Below are 23,354 nucleotides of genomic sequence, written 5' to 3' on the forward strand. Positions count from 1 at the left end.
CAAGTCAATGTGCCTTTTGATTGGTAAAACGAGTCACTTCACATTCACTAAAGTTAAAGGCTCACATTTTGCAATTATTAGAGTAATCCTGGTGTTCTCTTGTCATGAGGTAGAATCCCATGACTCCATATCTCTCTTTTTTTTTTTTCCAACTGTTTTTCCATAAATTGAAAGATACAGAAAAAAATTAGTTAAAATGACCTGCTTGAAAGTTGTACTGAGCAATGGAACCAGTCTTTATTTTATGCAATTGAAGATATGTTATACAGAATTTAATAAGGTTTGCACATATTGAAGATGAGTTGCCCAGCGTCTTTTTTATCAATAAAATTTACAAACAGGTACTAATAATCAGTCTCATGCGTCGTTATTGAATGTATAGTGTATGGAATATCTTGACTTTATCAGAGAGGTCAGGGGGAAAAAAATCAACTTCGCGTGTTTTTGCTTATCTATTTTTTAATGAGTCCTAATTAAGATCAAATCCTGGGTTTAAATTAATTACTAGCTGATTCTTCATATTCATTCATCTTCTCGAGGTTCATCAAATTAAATGTTACAGGGCAAACCAGTGGGCCCGAATTAAGCAGAAATTGACTTGTTCCTTCCAGTTATACCCTCCTTGAATAATGAATACGGAGTACTAATTAATTATTGCCATCATATTTTTTTAATAAAAAATTGAAGCAGCCGTTTGTACATTAAAAATAAAATGAAATGCAATTATTATTGTCGAGCAAAGCATCTCAAATCCTGATCTTTTTCCAAACCTCCTAGTCCCACGCCATTCTGCTAATTTATTGCCTTTTATAATTTTATTCAGGATGAATAATCAACGAGAAAGCTCTCTCTGAATAAAAGAAACACACACAAAAATATGTAATTATTAAGTCGTTATTGGTTATGTAAGCTTCATTTTCTTTATAACTAGTTGCAGGCTCTCTGATAAAAGAATTAATTGCATTATTCATGACTTTCTGAATAACATGATTTATTCTGGTTTTTGCATTATTATACTGATAGCATATTTATATAATTTTTCTATATTTCTGTAAAACGAGATCCTTCAATAGGATTGTAAATCGTTGTTTTTTTCAGGAGAATATAATCATGTAATAGCAAGTTCTATAAATCGTCTACTAGTCTACAAGAAATTTTACAGTATTCATATTTTAATTAAAAAGTTAATAGTCTAAATATATATTAAAAAAAACAAGTGAAATAAGAATCTTACCACGAGATGGAAAAGCAAGGTTATGACAATAATATATATAGAGACACAGATAAAAGGATTTGTTATATATAGATTGCTTATATATAGTAAATAGGACGTCATACATATAAATACAATATGGAATAATAGATCAGACACAACCGTTACATATAAGTGACGATTACTTTAATCTAGGACAACTGAACAAGTCGTAGGGCTTGACTTGGCTTGGGCATATATGTTCAAAGTTGAAGGAATTGCCATAAAAAATGACAAAATAATAATAAATGGGGAATTGTGTGTGTGTGGATAATGAGTTGCATTATTATTATTGTTGTTGTTTTCTGTTTTTGAGAAAAATATTGAAGAAAATGAATGATGGGGGGGGGGATTAATTAAAAGAGGGCAGAGGGCTAACTTTACAAGTTGGATATGTTTTTAGAATACGAAAGGAATCAGAATTCAGAAGCACCCACACCCTTTATTCACTACCAAAACTTCATAACTCTCCATATACAGCTTGGATATATGGTTCTTTTTGTTCATTACGTCATATGTTGAAAAAGATAAACGGAAGAAATTAGAGGAAATTACAATAAGGTTTAAAAAAATTATAAAACAAATATAAAAAATTGTCATTTTTTATTTTACAACTTGTCATTACAGGCTACTTAGGTTATTATTGAGATTTTTTAATAACTATTTTTTTAGATCTCATTATAATTCTTTTAATAAATTACATGTTAGGCGCAAAAGACTTCACAGATTTAATTTTTTTTTAAAAATCTTCCTAACATCTTTTTGAATATGTATATTTAAAAGGGAAAATTACCATGTAGTCTCCTATAAGTAATTGCTCTAATAATTTTAAAAAAAATTCAGAACAAGTGATCGATCACAATGACAATGACAAAGGGTTGTAACATATTAATATTGGCAATCCAATAAATTTTTTAACGATTAGAATTTTTTTTTATAGAAATGCACAATAATTTTTTTCGTCTTTAAACCATGGGTTCATATATATTATAGGAACCAGTTTCAACACTCGTCACTTTAATAAACACTCTAAACTATCATATGTGGACCGTTTATATCTCATTTAGATGGTTTAGATTTAAAATTTTTTATTAATTATTTTAAAATAGGAAAAAAAAATTTTTTGAAAGAATGATAGTTAAGAGATTATCCTTATTTTAAATTATGTATATTAAAATAATTATTTTAAATAATTAAAAATAAAATAAAAAACCAAATATGAACTAGTCGAATAAAATATTTAGATTTGACGAGTTTAAAGTTCTTATTGAAATGAAAAGCATCAAAACTAATTCCATATTTTATAATATACATACACACGGACACAGAGAGGCGGGTGTGGGGAGCGTAAAAGTGAATAAGAAGGACGGAATGGAAGGCAGTGTTTGGGAGGGATCCCGTGATACCCGAAGAATGAGAGAGAGGCGGTCAAGTGTTATTCCTTGTGCGCCTACCTTATCACCATCATTATCATGAACAAGCATGACATGCCCCCATATTCACCCAAACCTCTCATTCCTGCTGCTTCTTATATCATCACCAACCCAACCTTCCTTCATTATTATAACTCACAAATTATTACTTGTGTGTGTGTGTGTATAAATGTCTGTGTTTGATTCATTGTGTGGTTGGATAATGGGTCGGTCATGACCTATACTAGAGGAGGCGGCCTTGATATGCATATATGAGAAATACGGCTGCCTTTCATTCATGCTTGTGACATTCCTCACCTACGCCTACCACCAATTCCTCTTCTTTTCATCCTTTTTTCTTTTTTTAAATTCTTTTAGATATGTCCTCACTTCCCCCATTTTCATCCATCACCCCTCCTACATTTTCCACTTTATTATACCCACCCCCATGTCTTCTGCTATTCTTGTTCTTTCTACTAACCACTCGGCCAAAAAAAAAAGTGGCTAATAACTTCCACAACCGCACCTTATTATGTGTCGTCCGTCGTCGTATTTCTTTAAATGCCTCTCTTTTAGATTTGGATGCCCCCCCCCCCACCTCTTTCTGACGTCTTACCAGCCATTCATCAATTCCCATAAATGGTTTGAGAATTGTTTGTCCTCAATTTTTACAAGTTATTTATATCATATCATTCAAATATATCTTGAATCTAAATATAAAACTCTTTTTGTAATGTAATTTTAAATTACACTATAAAAAAAATCTTATATTTAGGATTGGAAGGAGTATACATCTATAACATCTCCGTCTCAAACATATACTATTAACATTTGACTCATTTCATAAAATTGACAAGAGAATTCCATTTTTTGGTGGTCAAGAAGAGAGAATTTTTCAACCTACGCTGCTGCTCAATATTATCGTGAACAAAGATATGATTCACATTTAACGTTCGCGGTGTAATTCCAGTGTTCCACATGATGCCTTTCCCTTTGACTTATTTGACACATGCTTATTCATTGCATTCTGCCATTCTCAGTGTGCGCGCGCTGTTTAATCCCAATACACATGATCCGCTCCTCAGCTCTTGTATCTCCAATATTTGCCTATTTCACTCAACCTACGCTGCTGCTCAATATTATCGTGAACAAAGATATGATTCACTTTTAAGTACTCATACTCATGATTCATTAATCTTATTTCCGATCCTCAATATGACATGTAATTAACTAACTTAAAAAGAATTAAAAAAATACAAATTACTTAATTTTAGTATATAATATATTATATGATTTTTTTAAAATATTTGTGTTAGTCAATGCTTCTTACTTCCTACGTGGCACCGTCTTTATCCCTAACCAACCCCCTCACACTTACTTCCCCCTCTCAAACACACGCTCCCATTCAACCGTGCATTGCACCCGCCACTCAAGCTCAAAAAGCCACCCCCTTGTAGGACCCACTTCGTACGGACGCGGTGTGGTACGCTGCCGGTGCAGGACTGTGTGTTTGTCATTCATCTGCCATTGGTGCGTAAGTACGGGGAGACATACGCCCGTGACACCTGTCCTCGAACTAGATCTGACGGTCCGAATCAAAGGACCGTTTTGACCTCTCCTTCATCGACCGTGTCACAACCGGCGAACAGCCGACGGAATTCTTGACGGCGATGACATGTCACGTTCCCGCTTGTCACCGTAATCTGTTTTTTAAAAAAAAAACACTTTTCCCCGAAAATTATAAATTAAATTATTACAGCTGGATTCCCTCATTTGTGAGGGCAATGATAATTTTCAAAAAAGAAAGGGAGTAAAGATTGCCAATCTCATAGACTCCTGACTCTCCTGTTTGGGCAGCCCTGCCGCCTTCCATGCCGTCATTTATGTGTTTGTCTCATTTTATTTACTTATTTGCATTTTACTTCACATTGACGTGTTTTGGACCCCCCCCTCAAAAAAAAAAAAAACTTGGTTTCTTCACATCATAAAGAGCCGTAGTTCTCGCATGATCCGTTTATTAGCAACTACTTAATTACCACATAGAAAACGATCTTCGTTAATTGATCGTATTAAGGAATTTGAATGTCCCTGGCAAAAACTGTGTGTGATTTTTCTCGCGCACCGGGTTACTAATTTATTCCTGCACATCAATATGCATATTAATTGCGATGTGCGTGTGAAATTAGGAAATTTTTTTGTCCCAACGAAAATAGAAAAATCTGTCCAAATATATTTCACTTTTCCTTTTTATGGATGCGTTGGATATGAGAGTTGACTCGTAACCGGAAAATCCGCGGAAAATATCGCGATATATTGTCGGCGTCGACAACCGGATTGGTATGGTCTCGAGATCCAACGGCTCCCGCATTCAGTTCAGAAAGCCCGCAATGAAGTATCGCCACGCGGCGAAGCTGGACGGATGGATGGCGAACACTTGTGAGAGAGAAATGAATTGCTGTGGGCCCATCATATGATAGGCATTTATGATCGTTGGATCGAGCTTAACCCAAACACCGTGAACCCTGGTTTTGATGTAGTGCCTCGCGGCTCGCATCTGTGTGTATGCTCTTGTTTGCGTGCGAAGGCGCATGTGTGAGTGTGAATGAATGTCATTGTTGGATCTCTCCCCTCTCTCGCGACGCGTTTTTATTCGGTTCCTTTCTCGCCTTCTTTTTCTTTTTTATGTGTCTCTGTGCTTGGCACTCATATCCCCTAATAATTATTGTACTCGCACCCGGTTACTCGCCGGCCATTCGAGCCGCGAGTGCCCGGCGATCATTCCGGTTTATTGAGGACCTTTGAGCTTGTGGGGTTGTCCAACTAGGAAAGATCTTGTCGATTTCCTGTGCGGTTTCGATTTTGATGAGCGCCGCTGGGCTTTTCTGCTGAGAGACTTCGTTCATTGCTCAAATCTTAAGGCGAGTGGATGGTAATGCACCTTGGAGTTAAGGCTTGTGGTGTGCTTCTTGGACTCGAAATTGTTGAGTACGCGGGAAATTTTTGTTTGCATTGGTGGTGAGAAGGTCCTTAGCCATATAGTCGTGATCCGGAACTATTTTTGGCAAGGTCGGATCTTTGAGATTCCGACTGGAGGAAGCTGGAAAAGGGGGAAAACAAAAAAGACGTTCGTTGATTGAATCTACATTCGGAGTTTTACAATTCCATCGCAATTTTTTCTTTCTTTTCTGGGTCCTGCATTGACCAAATTGAGAGAAAATTAATGTCCATGTTGTTGTAGAAGGAGCTGAAAAACCTTGCATTTAAGTTGGGTTTCGCTGGTTTTTAGTCGGTGAGGTTGACTGGTGTGAAGGCATTGCGTTGAGATGTGCAGGACCGAAAGGACTGGAAAGAAGTGCGACGATTTTGGAGATAAGAGAGATAAGCTTAGAGGAGGCCTCATGGGATTGAAGACATTAGGGGAGAATAGGGTGGAGAAGCTTAAAAATTCCATGGCCGTGTCTTCAAGGTCGAAAATGAAGATGTGGATGATACGTGCTACAACTTCGGTTATACTTTGGACGTGCATCGTTCAGTTAACGGCGTTGGGTGATATATGGGGGCCAAGGGTTTTGAAGGGCTGGCCTTCTTGTTTTACACACGAGTCCGCGGCCGTTGTGATGGATGCCGAGTTGCCTTCGACCCCTGTCAGAGTTCTCCCACCTAAGAGTGAGTTATCTATTTATCAAATTCCTCGCAGAGGGACAATTTACGTTAGAGCAGTCATTCTTGTTGGGCTGAGATTTCCACAATTGTGTTAATTTCAACTCTTGTCGTAGAGCGTAATAATCTTCCGCTGTTTCGCTCGGTTTCTCGAAATTTTGAGGTGTCGATTTTACGTTCTGTTTTGATGAATGTACTTTGGAAACAGTTTTGTATGGCTTTTCAATTCTCAACTTTCCTTTCCTCTGATGCCATCTGTATGGATGGAAATGTGCGAATTTTAAAGAATTGATGCATTTCCAAAGTCGAAGCTATTCATATTCCCTGGTCTTCTTCAGTTGTTACTTTTGGCATCTTGATTGAATTATACATCCCAGTTGTTGCTGTGAGATAGATGTTTGTCCTTAGATTTAATCATGTCCTTAATACTTTATTTTACAAATCAACTCCTCGCCCTCCCTTTTCTTTCTGCAGTTTTCTTTGATTTCGTATGCGTATTTTTCCTTTTTTCGTGGTGCTTATTATTGTTTCTTCACCTAAAGTTGTTTTTAAAATCCTGCCTGTAACCAGGAGTTTATAAAAATAACGGTTACCTGATGGTCTCATGCAACGGAGGACTGAACCAAATGCGATCAGCGGTGAGTGGTTCACACGTGATTGGCATTACCTTGTTGGTGCAACTAAAATACGTTGCCATCTTACCTTTGACTGTTACTAACTCTTAAATGTGTATGCTGTACAGATTTGTGACATGGTAGCGATCGCTAGATATCTGAATGTGACACTTATTGTACCTGAACTGGATAAAGCCTCCTTCTGGGCTGATCCCAGGTGTGTTTTCAATCTCATCTTGGTACATGACTCACCGGACAACGGCCTTGCCAATGTTAATGACCGCTTACAACTTTCTTTTGCAGCGAGTTCCAAGATATATTCGATGTGGATCATTTTATTACTTCCTTGAGAGATGAGGTGCGGATATTAAAAGAGTTGCCCCCAAGACTTAAGCTGAGAGTGGAACAGGGTTTACATTACAGCATGCCACCAATTAGTTGGTCTGACATATCATACTATAAGAACCAGGTCAGTTTTCATTATGTGACATGTTTTTAGTTTTCCTTATCTGGAAAAACTTCAACTTAGCTTGTGAATGTAGCTTTCTTATTTGGCCTCTTGGTTATGTTATTTAAATATCTTTTGTTTGCTAACTAAAATCAATCAACCTGTTGATTCTTTCAGATTCTACCTTTGATACAAAAGTATAAAGTTGTCCATCTGAATCGAACTGATGCTCGATTGGCCAATAATGGTCAACCCTTAGATATTCAAAAACTGCGTTGTCGAGTTAATTTTGGTGCCCTGAGATTTACTTCTCAAATAGAGGGGTTGGGTAGAAAGGTAATCAAGCTGCTGCGGCAAAATGGTCCATTCCTGGTACTTCATTTGAGGTATGAGATGGATATGCTGGCATTTTCTGGGTGTACTCAAGGTTGCAACAGTGAAGAGGTGGAAGAGTTGACAAGAATGAGGTCAGCCAATCTGCATTGTTCAGTTTGTTCTTTAATTTTCAAATTTTAGTAGTCAGTATTCACTGTGGGTGTTGAAAGTATATTTCTACGTGCTTGCCTCATAATGCTATCCCTTTATCTTTGGCAGATATGCTTATCCTTGGTGGAAAGAAAAAGTAATAAATTCTGATTTGAAAAGAAAAGACGGTTTGTGTCCTTTAACACCCGAGGAAACAGCCCTTACGCTTAGGGCCCTTGACATTGATCAGAACATTCAGATCTACATTGCAGCTGGGGAAATATATGGTGGGCAAAGGCGAATGGCAAATCTTGCAAAAGAGTATCCAAGATTGGTGAGTACTTCAAAAGTTAAGGGCAAATTCCTCTTGGTTTGTTTCCCCTTTCTAACTGTTTGTATTCGGACTCGTTGAAACAGGTCAGGAAGGAGACGCTGTTAGAGCCATCTGACCTTCAGTTCTTCCAAAATCATTCATCTCAGATGGCAGCACTGGATTATCTTGTCTCATTAGAGAGTGATATCTTTGTCCCCACGTATGATGGAAATATGGCCAAAGTAGTTGAAGGTCATCGCAGGTACATTTCTGCTGACAATTCGATTCTGTTCTGAAGTACATTGGAAAGTGTCAGTTGTGTTATTGATTTACTCTTCTTTTCCCCTTACTCTTCTTTCCACTTACGATAGCAAATTGGTTTTATTATGTATCATAGCTGTATATTTCATTTTTTTTAGTGAAATGACTTGGTCCCCTTCAATGCTTTTACAGATATCTTGGGTTCAAGAAGACAATTTTATTGGACAGACAGCTCCTGGTTGATTTGATCGATCAGTACCATAATGGAGTGTTAAACTGGGATGAATTCTCTTCAGCTGTGAAGAGATCTCATGCGGGTCGGATGGGCAGCCCAAGCAAAAGAATAGTAATACCTGACAGGCCAAAAGAAGAGGATTATTTTTATGCCAATCCTGAGGAATGCTTAGAGCACTCACAAGACGATGATCCACTCAGAAGTACGTGAGAAATGTATTTGGGAAAATAATGGGATTTACCTGTGTCGCTTCCTGGTATGGTGCGCTCAGACTTTCTACCACATACTGATCTACACGATCTCAGGCTCGTAGCCAAGATGACAACTTTTTGTCTTAGAAGGGGCAATTGATCTTGAATTTTAAAAAGCTCGGGGAGGTTAAGTGAAACAGCAGTCGGGAAATAGTTTTTATATATATTTTTACATATTGCAAATAATCCCAATCACATTCATGTATAGAAGCTACCCTGACATTGCGGGGCGAGAGCTTATTAAACTGCATTGTACACGAGAGAGATTGTTATACAGATTTGGATTAATGGAACCTGCAGTTCTTGGAAGCTTACCTGTTAGTCCCGCATTATTATTGCCTTTGCCTGATATAATTATGTATTATATAGCCTGTAATATAATTTGATAAAGATTAGGTCGAGAGATGAATGAAAACGAACCAATTAGAAAAAGTTGCTGGTGGTCCCTCTGGGAGTTGTTTTTTGCTCTAGGTTTATTCCATTAATGATGTACTCCTGCATTATGTGGTTGTTGGAAGATGCCTCGTAATAAAGAAATTGTCGGGGTTCCATTATGAACTTAATTAAAATTTGAAATATTTTTAAAATAACAGTCATTATGTGCTTCTTGCTATTGAGAAAAATACTTTAAAGACAAAATTGCACTAAAAATTAAGTTAAAATATTGTGTGCTATTAGGACAATGTATTAGGAAGTTTAATACCAAAAAAAAAAAAGGGGTTTAGAATACTGAGTGTTAGGTGCTAAATGTAACTTTACTTTTTAATAAATTACGTTTTGAGGTCGAATTCGTGGAAGAAATTGCCGTATCATATGAACATTGTATCATTTATAGCATTATAATTTGGCATCAATCAAGTTTTGTCATATCTTACGTACAGTTATAATGTGAAATAACGAAAATCAAGCACAGACGTAATTGACAACCACCAAGATAAAAATTGATTTTAAAAAAAACAAAAATGAAAAATGAAATCAAGTCTGATCAAGATATTTGTTTAAATATTTTATAATGAATTTGATAGATAATTTATTTCCAATTTAAGTTTTCTAAACAATAGAAACGTATACGGTATTTCCTCATTCCAAATGCACTGGGATGGAGCATTACCAGCACACAAGTATTGTCAACAATTAATTAATTAACCGAAAGATGGTTTTTCCCATAATGGTGATGCAATGATGGCCACTTAAATTTGATAAACTAAAAGGAGAAAAAAAAAACATAATTGGCGCGTTTATTTATTCACAAGTGCACATTGAAATTATATAATCTAGTGAAGGTTGTGAGGCGCATAACGGTGGAAAATCATATAATTCTACATTATCAATATCTTTTTGTTTTATTCCAACATTTGATGGCCACAAACATGAAAGTGGTTAAGCTGTGTGCTTCGCCTTTTTCAGAAGTGGATCACCACTTTGAAAAATTCTCCCAGAAAACTATGTCTTCTTTGACACCGACCAAGTGGCAGACACCTCCATCTTCTTCAATCCTATGGATTTAATGGAACACTGCTAAGTTAGGCTTTATTATTATATTATATTCAAATAAACCAAACTTCAAAAATTTATCTTTTTCAGTTTTTCATTTGGTCGAAAATGGTTAATAAAAGGTTAGAAGTATCTTGTTTGAATTGGAGTCGGCGAAACTGAGTCATGATATACCCAGGCTGGACTGATGGAAACTGCTCTCCAAACATTGCTTCGTTGATCAGCCAAAATGATCACAGGATCATTAATTTTAAATTAATTAACAATATTGTTATAAGTTGGAGAAATCTAGGATCGTCTTTGGGGGAAAGAAGAATATAGAAAGCTGAAGAAGATCCCAAGAAAGTTCTCACGAAATTTTCAAGATTTACAAGGTTAATTCCTCAATTAATTAATTAACTAGGTTGAAGGATCCAAGAAACCACTTGTAATTTAGAACCCAGCCATTTGACAAGTCATTATGTGCTGCTGAAGCCTATACCGAGATGCTGTCTAGGGTTGAGCCAAATGCTTGTGTTTAAAGTGATTGATTCTTTGGTCAGTCATGGTCTGAATCTGCATCTGAGTCTGCAGTGGATAATCTTCTTCACCAACGAGGCTTCGTAGTTGCTGTTATGTGGTTCTATTAGGCTTCACCATATTCCTTACATTTTACTTGATCAAAACTTTAAGTTCTAATCCAAGCATTTTATGACTTGTTAACTCGTAGATTTGGACTGTTATCAGCACGTCAATGACAAAGTACCATTAAGAACTACCACCTCCGGTCCTTAATATAAGGACCCAATTTGACTTTTATTTTAATCTTAAATATAAGACCCCAATCCACTTTGTTTTTCATATTTACTCAATTTTTTTCAAGATAATCCTTCTAATAATTATAGTTTTAGTTAATACACTTGATTAGCAAAGATATTTTAGGAAAAACAATACCTATTTAGGACAAATAATTAACTCAACTTACTTCCTTAATCTCCTCAAATTAGTCAACTGGCTCAGGACCAGAGATAGTAATATTTAATTTCACGTGCCTCCATTCTCGAATTATTTTTTTAATACTGAAGTAAGTTTATGTTCTGGGTGTGATAATCACATTTTTACTTCTTTTTCTCACTATGCCACCTCTCCTCAAGTCATGGATCCACTGTGCAAACCAAATTAGAATTAAACAATTCTCAGATTTCATTGGAAAAGATCAAATCTTTAAGTGACGAAGAAGCAACTGACCCTGAGAATTACAGAAAGTTTGCATTATATTTGTTAGAATACACCCACTCAAACACGTTTCTGTCATGAGATTATGGGACGCCTGATCCCATATCGCTGCAGCAGAAGATAAGAAAAACGGGTTATGGATTTCTGCGGAATAGAATGGACCACCACCTTCAAAATGAAAACTGCTAAAATGGCACCATGTGTTCAATTATTAATAAAGTCCGTGTTGGCAGCTGATCCAATGTTGCTGCATTCAATGTTGCAGAATAAAATATTAGCAAGAGGCGTCAACATAATCAGACAGGCTCATCGCACCATCAACATAACAATGAAGGTGGTAAATTTTGATGTCACTTATCAAGTGTCATTTTTATAGGTTTCTACAAGAAGCTTAATAATTGCAAATCTCAGGTGATTGCTCTCGTAATATGTTAATAAACCATTACATCACAGTAAGTTTACCTTGTTCAATTTTTTCACTGAATGTCTGAATCTACCCCAATTTTTTCTTCAAAAGAAGAATTCACAAGATGGACCAAAAAGCTTAAAGCTATAATGGAATCCAGCAACAACTTGTTAGCGTCACTTTGTTTATTCCCTTCGTTTTTCTGAAGTTGTCCCTTTGTGCTAAAGGTGCATTGCACGGAAAGTATGCATTTTGATAAATTTTTAAGCAATACGGAAAGGGTCTGACACAAATATTCAGAAAGAGAACAACAGGTCACACTATGCTCCAGATTTTAAAAAAGTACTTTTAAGACCACACAACCAATGTTGAAAAAATACAACACAGAAAGGACCAAGAGTTAATACAATACTTTACATGAATGGAAGCCTTGATAGGGAAAAAAAACAGCTTCTCAATCGGAATGGAAGCCTCTATAATTAAATAATATAGAAACTAAATTATTCATATTATTTTGTTGGGGGAATCTAAAGGACCCAACAGAACTAAGACAATGCATGTACAGTCGACCTCACCCTTCTCGCTGATAAGATGCCAGCAGAAGCAGACTTGAATGACCCATTCAAAAATTAACTGTAGAGAAAGAAAAAAGTAGCCAAAATTTGAATAAAATGTATAGTAAGGAACGAATGAATATGAAAGTTGAATCAGCTTCTGCTTGTCTTTAGCTTCTTTACTGCTAGGTCAGTCTCCTCTACGCTACAAACTTTAGAGCGCTTCATCCCTTGGTTGCTAGAAGTAACTTCATCCTATAGCAAAATGATTGAAATATTAGCCGAGAGTTGAGAACTCTACAGTATGAAAGCCTCAGTAATAATTCTAATATCCATGTATTATAAATGAAAAACAGGCAAAGGGTCAATGCAGGATGATATATACCTTAACCCCAGAAGTTGGTCCAATTGGTCTGATGTTTGCTCGCTTGCCAAGCTCAATTTGCACGGAGATGTTAGCCTGTGACAAATCCACTCCTGAATTCTTCAGTGCTTGTGTTAGTGAATCCAACAACCTGTCCAACGTATAAGATTCCATTTAATGAATCAGAAATAAAAAATGCCATGATTTCACAGCTTGCAATATTGCAACCTAATAACTAAGTTTTAAGATGGGCCTCTGAAAGTAATATAGTTGAGCCGACCAAAAAAATTATGAATGAAAATATGATCAGAGGCAGACGAAATCTCTGACTTCATATGCTCAAAAGTTCAAATTTTGTGCCAAGGTCGGCCAAGCCAATACTTTGAGCAAAAATAAGGACTATTTTTACACATTGTATTGGCCTTTTGAGTAACCTGCCACAACTCTATTTTGTTTGCATTGATTCGTGCATTATGCACAACTTGAAAATAGTTGATAAGAAATAAAACTTCAATTTTTTCTCAAAAAACAAAAAAAAATCAAATTAAGAATAAAATCAACAATTTCTCACCCTTTTGAGTACACACTTGATATGCTAATGGCACCGCTTTCAATAGTGAGCTCTTTCTCTTTAAGCTTATCACTAGCAGCAGTCACCCCTGTAGCAGAAGAGTAAGTCTGAGATTGTCCTAAGGGATTATACACGATGTTTTCAGCATCTGAGGCTAGCCTGTGTGTGGGCTGAGACACCAATCTACCTGGGCCGCCACTGTGGCTAGGATTGAAGAAATTTGGCTGTGAAGGGTTAGGAATTGGCATGGCCTTATTGGTTATTCCAGGATGTTGATTCATTGCCCTCACTGTAGTTGCAGAACTAGTGCCAGCATCTACGTTCTTTGTGCCCCCAGTAATTGTTGGGGAGATACTAAAATTTTCCTCCTCCCTCTTTGAAGGAAACAGTACCATTGAAGAAGGACCTGACCCACTATTTATTACACGAGATGGATCATCATAGCTTTCTGAAGGCCTGTGATTGTTCTTCTGTTTAAAATTGAAGACGGATAATCAGTTTTTAGGTGAAGAGGTCACAGTCAAATCAATTCACTTCTTTAGTTATAAGAGGTCACACACAAGCATCGGTACTCATTTCAGTCATACCGATCTGCCTAAGCTGGATCTACTCCAACAAGGAGATCAAACCAAATGATGGACGGATGACAAGGCTAGTCAATTATTGTTTTCTTTCTTTAAATTCTCCACAAGTCATGAAAGGAAATAAGATTGTTACCCTTGGGGTCAATTTCTCTCTCTCTTGATTCCAAACTTGGTATGAATCTTCGTGCTTATGAACCTTTTCTTGTAAAAATTGAATGTACTCAATGACCTGCAAATAAGTCAGATAAAATGTGGTTCAGCAATTAACAATTAACAATTCAAGTAATAAGATATCCATCAAACCAAATGAATTTACCTCCAACAGAAAAGATGCCTTGTCTCTTTTCTGGTCACTGTGTGGAATAATCTCTCTCAACATCTGGAATCTACATTGTTAATTCAAATAGTATATCAGATTTAACCAAAAGTATCAGTCCTGATTCATGATCTATCAACAATGTGCCCCAGGGCCAATCAACTAAATAAATTCTTATATCGTCTTATAAAATACTAATCTGACAGATGTTATAAATTGCAACCAGACGCAATAGACAGAATAATTGAAAAGCTCTCATCATCTTCCACAACTTTCAACACTCAAAGTTTATATACACAAAAAATGTAAATCTGGCATTGGCGCACTTCAGTGCCATCACTTATTAAAGAAACGTAACCATTGCGATAGAATAAGATAGTTTCATCGCATTATTGAGGTTTTGTGCGTGTAGAAAGGTCTATGCAATTTCGTTATCACCGAGAGAAAGTTGTAACAGTTGACTCAAATGATTTATGCACGGTAAATAATACTTGCCTGTCATTAATTTTGCTCCTTCTTCGCTGTTCTGTTTCAGAATGTTTTGATCGTGGTGTGTTTGGCCTTTGGTCAGAACTCTTTCCATCCACTTTCACTCTCAATTCGCCTGCAAATAATAACGCAGTTTAACCCTGGTTCAACACATTTGAAAGACCCCAACGCCAACCAAAATTGATGACAGACAAGCATATCAAACTGCTACAGCAGTGGCGGCTGAAGTCCAATATCGGAAGCAAAAGGTTAAAATGTCTAAGGGGCTTCTTGCGTGAAAACTCATTGCACAGCATTCTCAATCATAACATGATTAGTTCCGCGAAATACACTCGAAAGATACTCTACTACTTATATATATATATATATATATATATATATATATATATATATATAAACGTTTCTAAGCAGTGTTACCTCTCTGGGTATTTGAAGATTCTTTCTTAAAAATGAATGCTTCTTCATTGTCTGGCTCCTCATCCTGAGAGCAATCCTTGGCGGACTTTATCATATCAATAAAACTCTGGTTTTTCTGCCCAGTTTTCCTGTTGAATTAATACCCAGAAATCCAAACAAACAAGTAAGTAACTCATTTAAAAGAGAGACTAGTTTGCATATAATGATCTAGCGATAACAAGAGGCACACAAAAAGTGGTTGACTTACTGAGTGGAAGTGACAGAATTGAAGCTATGCTGACTATTCTTAACAAATGACTGACATGCTCTCTCAGTCAGCGACCACTGCCCTGTCTTGGCTGCGCACTCTGGCGGAAGAAAGCAGCAAGTTAGAACCATTGAGGACATGATACAAAGAGGTTGTAATATTGTCCCATTATAATTACCATTAGAAGACATAATTATATTGGAGTCTGTCTTAACGTCAATAACTTTCTGGTTCACACACATGCAGATGGTATTTATATATGAGACCAATATAAAGAAGCTCCCAACATTTATTTCATGGTGCATGTATGAACAAATTGGAATTAGCTTTTATTACCTGATATAACGGGTTTATCTCCCACGTTATTCTCCTTCCCTGTCTTTCCCTTCTTAACGGCAGACTCTTCCCACAAAGCGAAACCACTTCCAGTATATGAACTGCAGTTTGAGTTCTCCTCATTTCTATCTGTACTTGCTTCACAAGGAGACACACTGAAAAAGGAAGCCTCCGGCTTTGGAACCCTGGGATCACTAAAATACGAGACGTGGCTGATACTGTAAGTCCCAATGCCTCCAGGAAGGATGTGCTCAACACATGGCGGCGGCGGCGGCGGTGCAGGAGGTGGTGACTTTTGAACCACTGATGATATCTCATCCGATGCTTCTTCCTTGGCGTTTGCTTTCTTCTCAAAACGTTCTAGTGGCTGCAAGAAGTCATGCGTTTTCAGGTAACTTCCTGTTCACACATGAGAAAGCCCAAGGATGCTGTTCAGATTTAACGATACGTTTTACCAGGAAAGGAAGAACGTGTGAATGAAAAAGCTAAACCGTGAAGATTTGAATAATGGGCGATACTTCATTTTCATTTTTAGCAGGACCACAAGAAGGTCGTTTGTTTTTTTGTTACTAACTTGTTACAACGTTAAAAGACGCGTATCAGAGCACGAACCAACGACCGGTAAGTTAATACTGCAACTGTTATTAAATTAGCGTTCAGATTTTATCAGCAATGTCACCATATGGTACAGGATATTTTCAAACATGGTTCCCAGCAATACTCGAATTCTTCAGCCTTCCAAGATAAATATGTGCATGACTCCATAATTAGAATGAAGCGAACAGGCCGATTATGAACCGAGATTAGTCTAGCTGCTTCTACTGAAAATGATATAATAAGTCGCTCACTACATATTAATTAATTTCGATAATATACTGAAAAAGAAGAACAGAAAAAGGCCATAAATGCGCAGTTTGGAGAAAAAGCAGAACCCAGCTTTGGAAAGCATTAAAGGCAGTGCCAAAACCAAAACTATCCATTTCGGCCGAAAAAGACAAACCTTTCACTTTGAAGGAAATATATATATAAATATATATATATATATATATATATATATTACACCGAAGTGAAAGACCTAAATACCGAATCTTTCATTTTCATTTTCATTTTCATTCGCTTCTCGGTGACGGTGAAACATTTGGATGCCGTAATTTCAAGAATGGGGAGAAAAAGGCGTCCACACGAATGCCATTTTCCGTCCTTCCCAGCTCCACGAGGCCTGACGGGGAGACGTCAAATCATCTGCTCAAAGTCAAGTGCAAATCGGGACCTACCATCACCCAGTCCCCCATGTAATCCGACGGTCCTAAATACTTGGTGATTGCTACTTTTCAATTTGACGTGAAAGCCTTACGAAGAAACTATATTAAATCATACTTTAAAAAAAAAAAAAAGGAAAATAAGTGGCCCAGTAGATTCATGGCCCAGATCCATGATTCAACTGCAGTCCCGTGCACAAACACCAACCGAGATGGATAATTACCATAATTCTTTTATTTTATTTTATTTTTATCATGATGCATGCAATAACAATAACCATCCCGCCGGGAAAAAAAAAATTCACATTCAGAGTCAACATGTTTTCTTCGATAATTGCTAAAACTCTTTGCTCTTGATATGAGGACGTTAAAAGAAAAATGGATTACCTTGAGATGGTGGCCTCGGATCTTGTTGGGCAGTTGAATGACTGTACAGTGAGAGAAAGTCATGGGTCGGTTTTCTTGCTGCAACGCAACAAAAAGGGGGGAAAGAATTAGGAAATCTCACTTCAAAGAAAGTCATAGGAGGTTATAGATGAAGAATAGCAGTTGCAGCAATTGAACTACCTTCGGTTCCGAAGGAACGCGCCTGAGGGAGCTCCATGCATCCAAAGCTATTTCAAAACCTTCTCTTGCCGGTTGATTCAATGGAATTTTGAATTGTTTGTGTCTCAGAAGCTGAATTCTCACACAATTCAGCTTAGCTTAAACTGAATTCTCCGAAATTCGAAAGCGAAGCGTGTGGTTCAGGACTCCAAGCTCGGATCAATACGATGCAGGCAATTTTCAGATCCGAAATCCACACAGAAATCTTTCTTTTTTCTCCTCCTTCTTTGATAGTATTCCTGTACGTCTTGTCTTTGATAATTACGCAGCCCAGGGTGAAGATCAGATACGCATTCCTTTTCTCAAATTATAAATGTCTGCCTACCCATCAGCTGTTCAGACTTCAGAGCGAAGAGATCATGACGTACAAGATGCTACCAGAAAATCGGAATCCATACTGAAGAGATTACTTAGAATCTGAAAAATCAGTTTACACCTAATTAAAACCATAAATTTTAGCGCTTCATTCTGATCGTGTTTGCAGCAGAAAAATCACAGTAGCATAATTCAGCTTTTTGAGAAGGGAAAAAAATTTAAAAAGGAACCGGGGAAACATATATTAACTACCCAGAAAGCCAGAAGCAACAATCAAAAGAAATTTCGGGAATTTAGCACCATAACAAAGAGGACAAAAACTAAGAAGACGAGGGATCCAAAGGACAAGGCTGAAGCATTCGAATTTCGCGAGCAAGTAGTAGGAAAAAAGATAATTAGCAGACAACGTGCAGAGCAATTGTTTCAGGCTTACTTGAGGCTGGCAGGAATCGGAAGACAGAAACTGGAGAGTGGACAGTGAGATGGGAGCACAGAAGAATCAAAGGAAGAAGAAGGAAAAATATCAGCGAACTTTTAAAAAAAAGAAACCAATCTGTCACTTTCTGCTTTGGAATCGTTTGATCTGTGAGGAGGGTGGCCTTCAGGTCGGGCTCTGGTCTCTGCCTTTCTCTCTCTCTCTCTTTTTTTCTCTCGGTGTCTGTTGGGGTGAAAGATCTTTTTATAGCACAAGAGTTCCTCGCATTCTGTGTTCTAGGCTTTCAAGTTTCAACTGAACTCCTCCGTCTCCGTCTCCGTGAAGCTAAACTCCGTTAGAGACGTCGTTGCGGCGGCCAACGCCGTTTTGTCATATAAAAATATGATAGTAATAAATAAACGGTTTATTCTAATGCGACACGTTGCCGTTTACCCCAATGCTGGCACACTGCATTATGTTATGCGATGTTCATGTTTCGGCGATCCCCATACTATTATCTTTTTATTATTTTTCTCCAATCCCCATTCTTATCTATCTCATTTCTGTTTTCTTCCCTTGAATTTTTTAAGGCAGCATGATACTCGGAAGTGGAACCAATGCTTTATTTTATTTAGTTATTTAACTCTAAATATAAGAGTTAATTAAGATATTGGTTTCTGTTTTTAATATAAAACTTGTGTTCCTTTTACCTGTGATATTTATTATTTTTTAAACTAATTTATGTAACATGCAAATTGATATATAACACAGTTGCGTATGAGTATTTTCAGGAGTTCGGCTCATATTCATTATAATTAAGTCAAAACAGGAGAAGTGACTTTTAGTTATTTTTAACTGAAATAATTATTGAGAATTTGAAATTTAAAAATGTCTGATCACAAAGACACAGAGTGTATTTTTTTTTAGGGGTTTTTAACATAAATCATGTCATTAAATTTAGAACACGAAGGTACAATTTTTAATTCATCGTTTTAGAATTTGTTTTGGAAAAACTTATGGTAAATCGAATGGAAGTTAAAAATGCATTAAATTTTAATGGCATATAGTTAATAAAATTTGAAATATTTTTTGTTTTGATAAAATGAGTTAAAAGCATGTGATAAATATAATCAGAGGTGTATGTGTTTGTGTAGAGCCGAGGCTGGGGATGGGAATTTGAAGATCGGGGTGAAGGAGAACATTAAGGCTTTGTTTGGTTTAATGGAGGAGAAGGGAGGGGAGATCATGGGTTTTGTTTGGTTGGAGGGGAAGGAAGGGAAGAGGAGATTTCTTATTTGGTTCACAAGGAGAGGGGAGGGGAGGGGATTATAAATTGACAAATATGCCCTTATCTCTATATTTAGACTGATTTATTCTTTTATTACAATATTTATATCAAAATTATTATTTCCGAATTTATCAATTTCAAAAAAAACCAATTACCTCACTTATATGTGATAAAAAAATTATGAAATAAAAGTATAATATATATTAGAAAAGTGAATGGGAGAAAAAAAAGGCAAGACCTTAACTATATAATAATACCCTCCACATATTAGGAAATAAAAAATATATATGATATTAACAGTGTCATTTTATAATTATAATATATATTAATATATATAATTAATTAATATATTAACATATATGCATATTATATTTGTGTGTGTATATATAAAACTGAACAACCGTAGAAGGGAATGTGAAGGTAATCATATAAAACCAAAAAAATATCAAGAGAACATCACTAGAATATTCAAAAAATAATATGAACATATTTGTCAAGATTCTCATAATATTTTTTTCCCTCCAAAAACTCTCAATTTAAGAGGAGAGGACCTCCTTTAAAAAAACCCAAACCAAACAAAGTCTAAGAAGGGAAAAAAACCCGGGGGGTTAATTGGGAGGGGGAGAGGGGGCGAAGGAAGGAGGAAAAACAGAAGGCAGTTGATGATGAGGGGCGGGGTCACGTGAGAGGAGTTGAGTCAGCAAAGGTAGGTGTTGACGTGCCATTAACAGAGGAACCCATGAATTAATGAACACTGATGCTCATGATTAGAGCGCGCTTCCCGAGCTGATTATGTCTTTATTACTCTCACTCCCCCCCTCCCTCCCTAATCTCAACCCTCGTCCGCCTCCTCCTTTCTTTTTAATTGATGATAATAATAATGGTGTTGCCAGGGATCTCCGCACCAGAGCACCGCAGGCCTGGCCACCCCCCAGGATGTCCTTTCGCCCCCACCATCACCCCCCCCCCTCACGTGCTGATCCCCCTCTCCTTCCTCCGTTCTCCCGATTGCTTATCATCCGTCTCTGACTTGGGGTGTGTTTCGAATCACATTTGGACCTTTAAACTGACTTCTCTATCGGTAAAAGGAGCTTTTTTTATTTAGGATGTGTTTAGAATCACATTTTTGCAATCTAACTTCTGTCACTGAAACGGACTTATACAATAAGTTCAAAAAAGCTGCTTTTATCCAATCTAACTTCTGTAAAAGTCAGATTGAAAAAAAAGTTACTTCTCCACCGCTAATCCAAACACATCCTTCCTCTTCTTTTTTTCAGCGAGAGATTTTATCTTATCACTGATATGAGCTTTTTTTTAAAAAGTAAAAAAAAAATTGGAGAAGTTAGTTTAGTCTCACCTATAATCTCGTCTTGTTTCAGGGTTTATGCCTCCAGTTTTTTTTTTTTTTTTTAAAATGTTCATGTGACTATCTCAACTAAAAAATTCGCTAAAAAAACAATGAATATGTAAAAGAATAGCAGTATAATTTATGTTCGAGAGGGGAGAATGAAAAGGAGGCATGTGAGTTATATTCATTTGTCGTTTTTCATTTCTCCGACAATCATGGCGGCTCCCCACCATTCCCCCCTCTACATTCCGCACCGCTCGCCCCAGCTTGTACTCCCAATCTCCCCCTCCCTTTACACTTGCCATATTCCTTCTCCTTTTCTTCGCCTTCTTCTCTCACCACCATTATCTCGCGCGCGCGCGAGCACGCAATCTTGTGTATAAATTTCGTAAAATAATCACAATATACACACACACACACACAGGTGTGCCCAAAACACGTGCGCCTTCCCCCTCCACCCCTCACCGCCCCCTCTTGCCCTCCCCCATTGCCCAACTTGGCAGCCACACCGCCCCCGCCCCCTACCTCCTTTTTTTATTTTCTTGGGAAAATGTTTATTCTTCGTTCTTGTTTCCCATACCTAATTCTCTCTCTCTCTCTCTCTGCATATATTTTCTGTGAGGGGAAAAAAAAAAAAAAGGGGAAATGGATATGTGAGGAAGAAGATAAAGAAAAACAGGGGGAGGGAGGCACTGTGTACTTGACTTGGCGGATGTGAAGACAGCGGACAGAAGCGGAGGCCTACATCCATAGGCCCTTGTCGCCACTCGTTGGCACGTCCTGCCATCCTGTCTTTTCATCATCCCCCCCCTCCCTCCCTCCTTTTTATTTCTCTTTTTCTTCTTTTTTTTCCCATTATTTTTTATTAAATTTACAATTTCAATCTTACAGTTAAAATTTTTAAATAATTGAGGCTCAATATTAGAGATCTAAACCCTATTGATTAGGCCTTTTCTTTTCACCTCAACCTATTCATTGCGACTCAGGAGCTGCCCTATTGAGGCTATTTCGCATAGGAGTCAGTTCGTCTCCCTTTTTAAATTGGAAAAAAAAGAAGGGAGAAATCAGTACGAACCGGAGAGAAAAACGCATTGTTATATTTTTTTCAAAAAAACAAAAAGCAAGGAAACAGAAAGACGAACGGAACGTGGAGAAGCCATCAGGCGTCGCTTTCGTGCCTGTCGTTGCACATATCCGTGGTAGTGGATGGGGCCACGTGAGTTGACCCCCCAACTCACGTGCACTTCTACTATGCCATTACCACCCCCAACTTGCTCCCCTTTCCATTTGCACCCCTCGAATTCCAACCAAAAAAAAAAAAAAAAGCTTTCGAGTCACCCTGTGCTTTTGATTAATTACAAATTTACAATGCAAACTATATTATTCATTGTTAGAGCTCATCTTTCACTTCGGCAAACCAGATCCATATATGCTGGGTGTCTACTGTCCAGGGGAAAATGATTTAAACCTTACGTTAAATATATCCATATATATATATAAATTCATCATAAACTAAATTTTATAGCACCATCCAAACAACATGCACTACTGTATAATTATTTATTCCTCATTACAACAAGGTGCCATTTCACTTGGACGGCCAGCTCACATTTTTATTCATATCTATACATTAAAAGTAAACCGTATTTAAGTTCCCTCTTCTCTTCGCACGTCTGTAAAATTTAGTTGTGCCTTTTCTGTTGTTGACAAAAGTTTCACGTAACCAGCATCAAAACCTATTCAGATTACAAGACTGCTTTGGTTAATTTTTGTTTTATAATAATAATAATATAATTTGTATACTCACAAGCATTGTTAAATTTGAGCAGTATATATGACCCACATTTAATTTATTTCCCCCACATAACATGCCTCTCAACTGACAAATAAATTATGTGCGAGAGAAATAGTGAGAGCCGCTGTGTCGAATCAAATTATAATCTATAAGCAAAGAAATAGACTTGGATATGTGCATATCAGCATCACTCTTTTATGTTAACCGTATACGAAATATTAAATACAAGTCATTCAGAATAGACTAAACTTTTTTTTAAAATAAAAGAATGCATAAATGGAATATAGAGCCCATTAACACCCGTGTTAATAAAAGGTAGCATTAGCCATTAATATTTCTGTGAGCTGAGCTGAAACTGGAACAGCTGTGACTTGTGAATGCACGATTTGAAACCTTCAAATTAATGTTGTTTAATAAAATCAAA

The 23,354-nt window shown here is 36.9% G+C and overlaps 2 protein-coding genes across 4 annotated transcripts; one reads left to right on the forward strand and one right to left on the reverse strand.

Moving 5' to 3' along the window:
* Positions 1-5,249: 5,249 nt before the first annotated feature.
* LOC114713338 (rhamnogalacturonan I rhamnosyltransferase 1) lies at positions 5,250-9,223 on the forward strand. Its single transcript, XM_028897961.1, has 8 exons — positions 5,250-6,330; positions 6,895-6,962; positions 7,067-7,155; positions 7,242-7,407; positions 7,564-7,853; positions 7,981-8,185; positions 8,269-8,426; positions 8,618-9,223. The coding sequence occupies exons 1-8, from the start codon at positions 5,988-5,990 to the stop codon at positions 8,868-8,870; spliced, it is 1,572 nt and encodes a 523-aa protein (XP_028753794.1). The 5' UTR covers positions 5,250-5,987; the 3' UTR covers positions 8,871-9,223.
* A 3,098-nt stretch (positions 9,224-12,321) lies between these two features.
* Positions 12,322-18,739, reverse strand: LOC114713329 (transcription factor BIM1). Of its 3 annotated transcripts, XM_028897952.1 has the most exons (13): positions 18,518-18,737; positions 17,731-18,186; positions 17,551-17,628; positions 15,905-16,303; positions 15,569-15,668; positions 15,322-15,449; positions 14,911-15,019; positions 14,416-14,485; positions 14,233-14,328; positions 13,703-13,985; positions 13,516-13,603; positions 12,966-13,095; positions 12,322-12,835 (listed from the first exon to the last, which is right to left on the reverse strand). In XM_028897952.1, the coding sequence occupies exons 2-13, from the start codon at positions 17,765-17,767 to the stop codon at positions 12,734-12,736; spliced, it is 1,620 nt and encodes a 539-aa protein (XP_028753785.1). In that variant the 5' UTR covers positions 17,768-18,186; positions 18,518-18,737; the 3' UTR covers positions 12,322-12,733. The 3 variants fall into 3 exon arrangements, with proteins under 3 accessions (XP_028753785.1, XP_028753784.1, XP_028753782.1); XM_028897951.1 differs by having other exon boundaries at positions 13,516-13,985; positions 15,569-15,659; positions 18,518-18,739; XM_028897949.1 differs by having other exon boundaries at positions 13,516-13,985; positions 18,518-18,738.
* Positions 18,740-23,354: the final 4,615 nt, after the last annotated feature.

This window comes from Neltuma alba, unplaced genomic scaffold, assembly GCF_004799145.2.
Source record: "Neltuma alba isolate B1F8T4 unplaced genomic scaffold, ASM479914v2 tig00011422_pilon, whole genome shotgun sequence".
NCBI lineage: Eukaryota > Viridiplantae > Streptophyta > Magnoliopsida > Fabales > Fabaceae > Neltuma > Neltuma alba.

Bases quoted from the DNA above. Each gene is read 5' to 3' on its own strand.
- LOC114713338 (XM_028897961.1), top strand. From the start codon at position 5,988: ATGTGCAGGACCGAAAGGACTGGAAAGAAGTGCGACGATTTTGGAGAT. The intron at 7,156-7,241 runs GTGTGTTTTCAA...TTTCTTTTGCAG, and splicing joins TCCTTCTGGGCTGATCCCAG to CGAGTTCCAAGATATATTCG. The intron at 7,408-7,563 runs GTCAGTTTTCAT...TGATTCTTTCAG, and splicing joins TATCATACTATAAGAACCAG to ATTCTACCTTTGATACAAAA.
- LOC114713329 (XM_028897949.1), bottom strand. From the start codon at position 17,767: ATGGAGCTCCCTCAGGCGCGTTCCTTCGGAACCGAAG. The intron at 17,629-17,730 runs GTAGTTCAATTG...GTTGCGTTGCAG, and splicing joins GCGTTCCTTCGGAACCGAAG to CAAGAAAACCGACCCATGAC. The intron at 13,096-13,515 runs GTGAGAAATTGT...TACGTTGGACAG, and splicing joins TCAAGTGTGTACTCAAAAGG to GTTGTTGGATTCACTAACAC.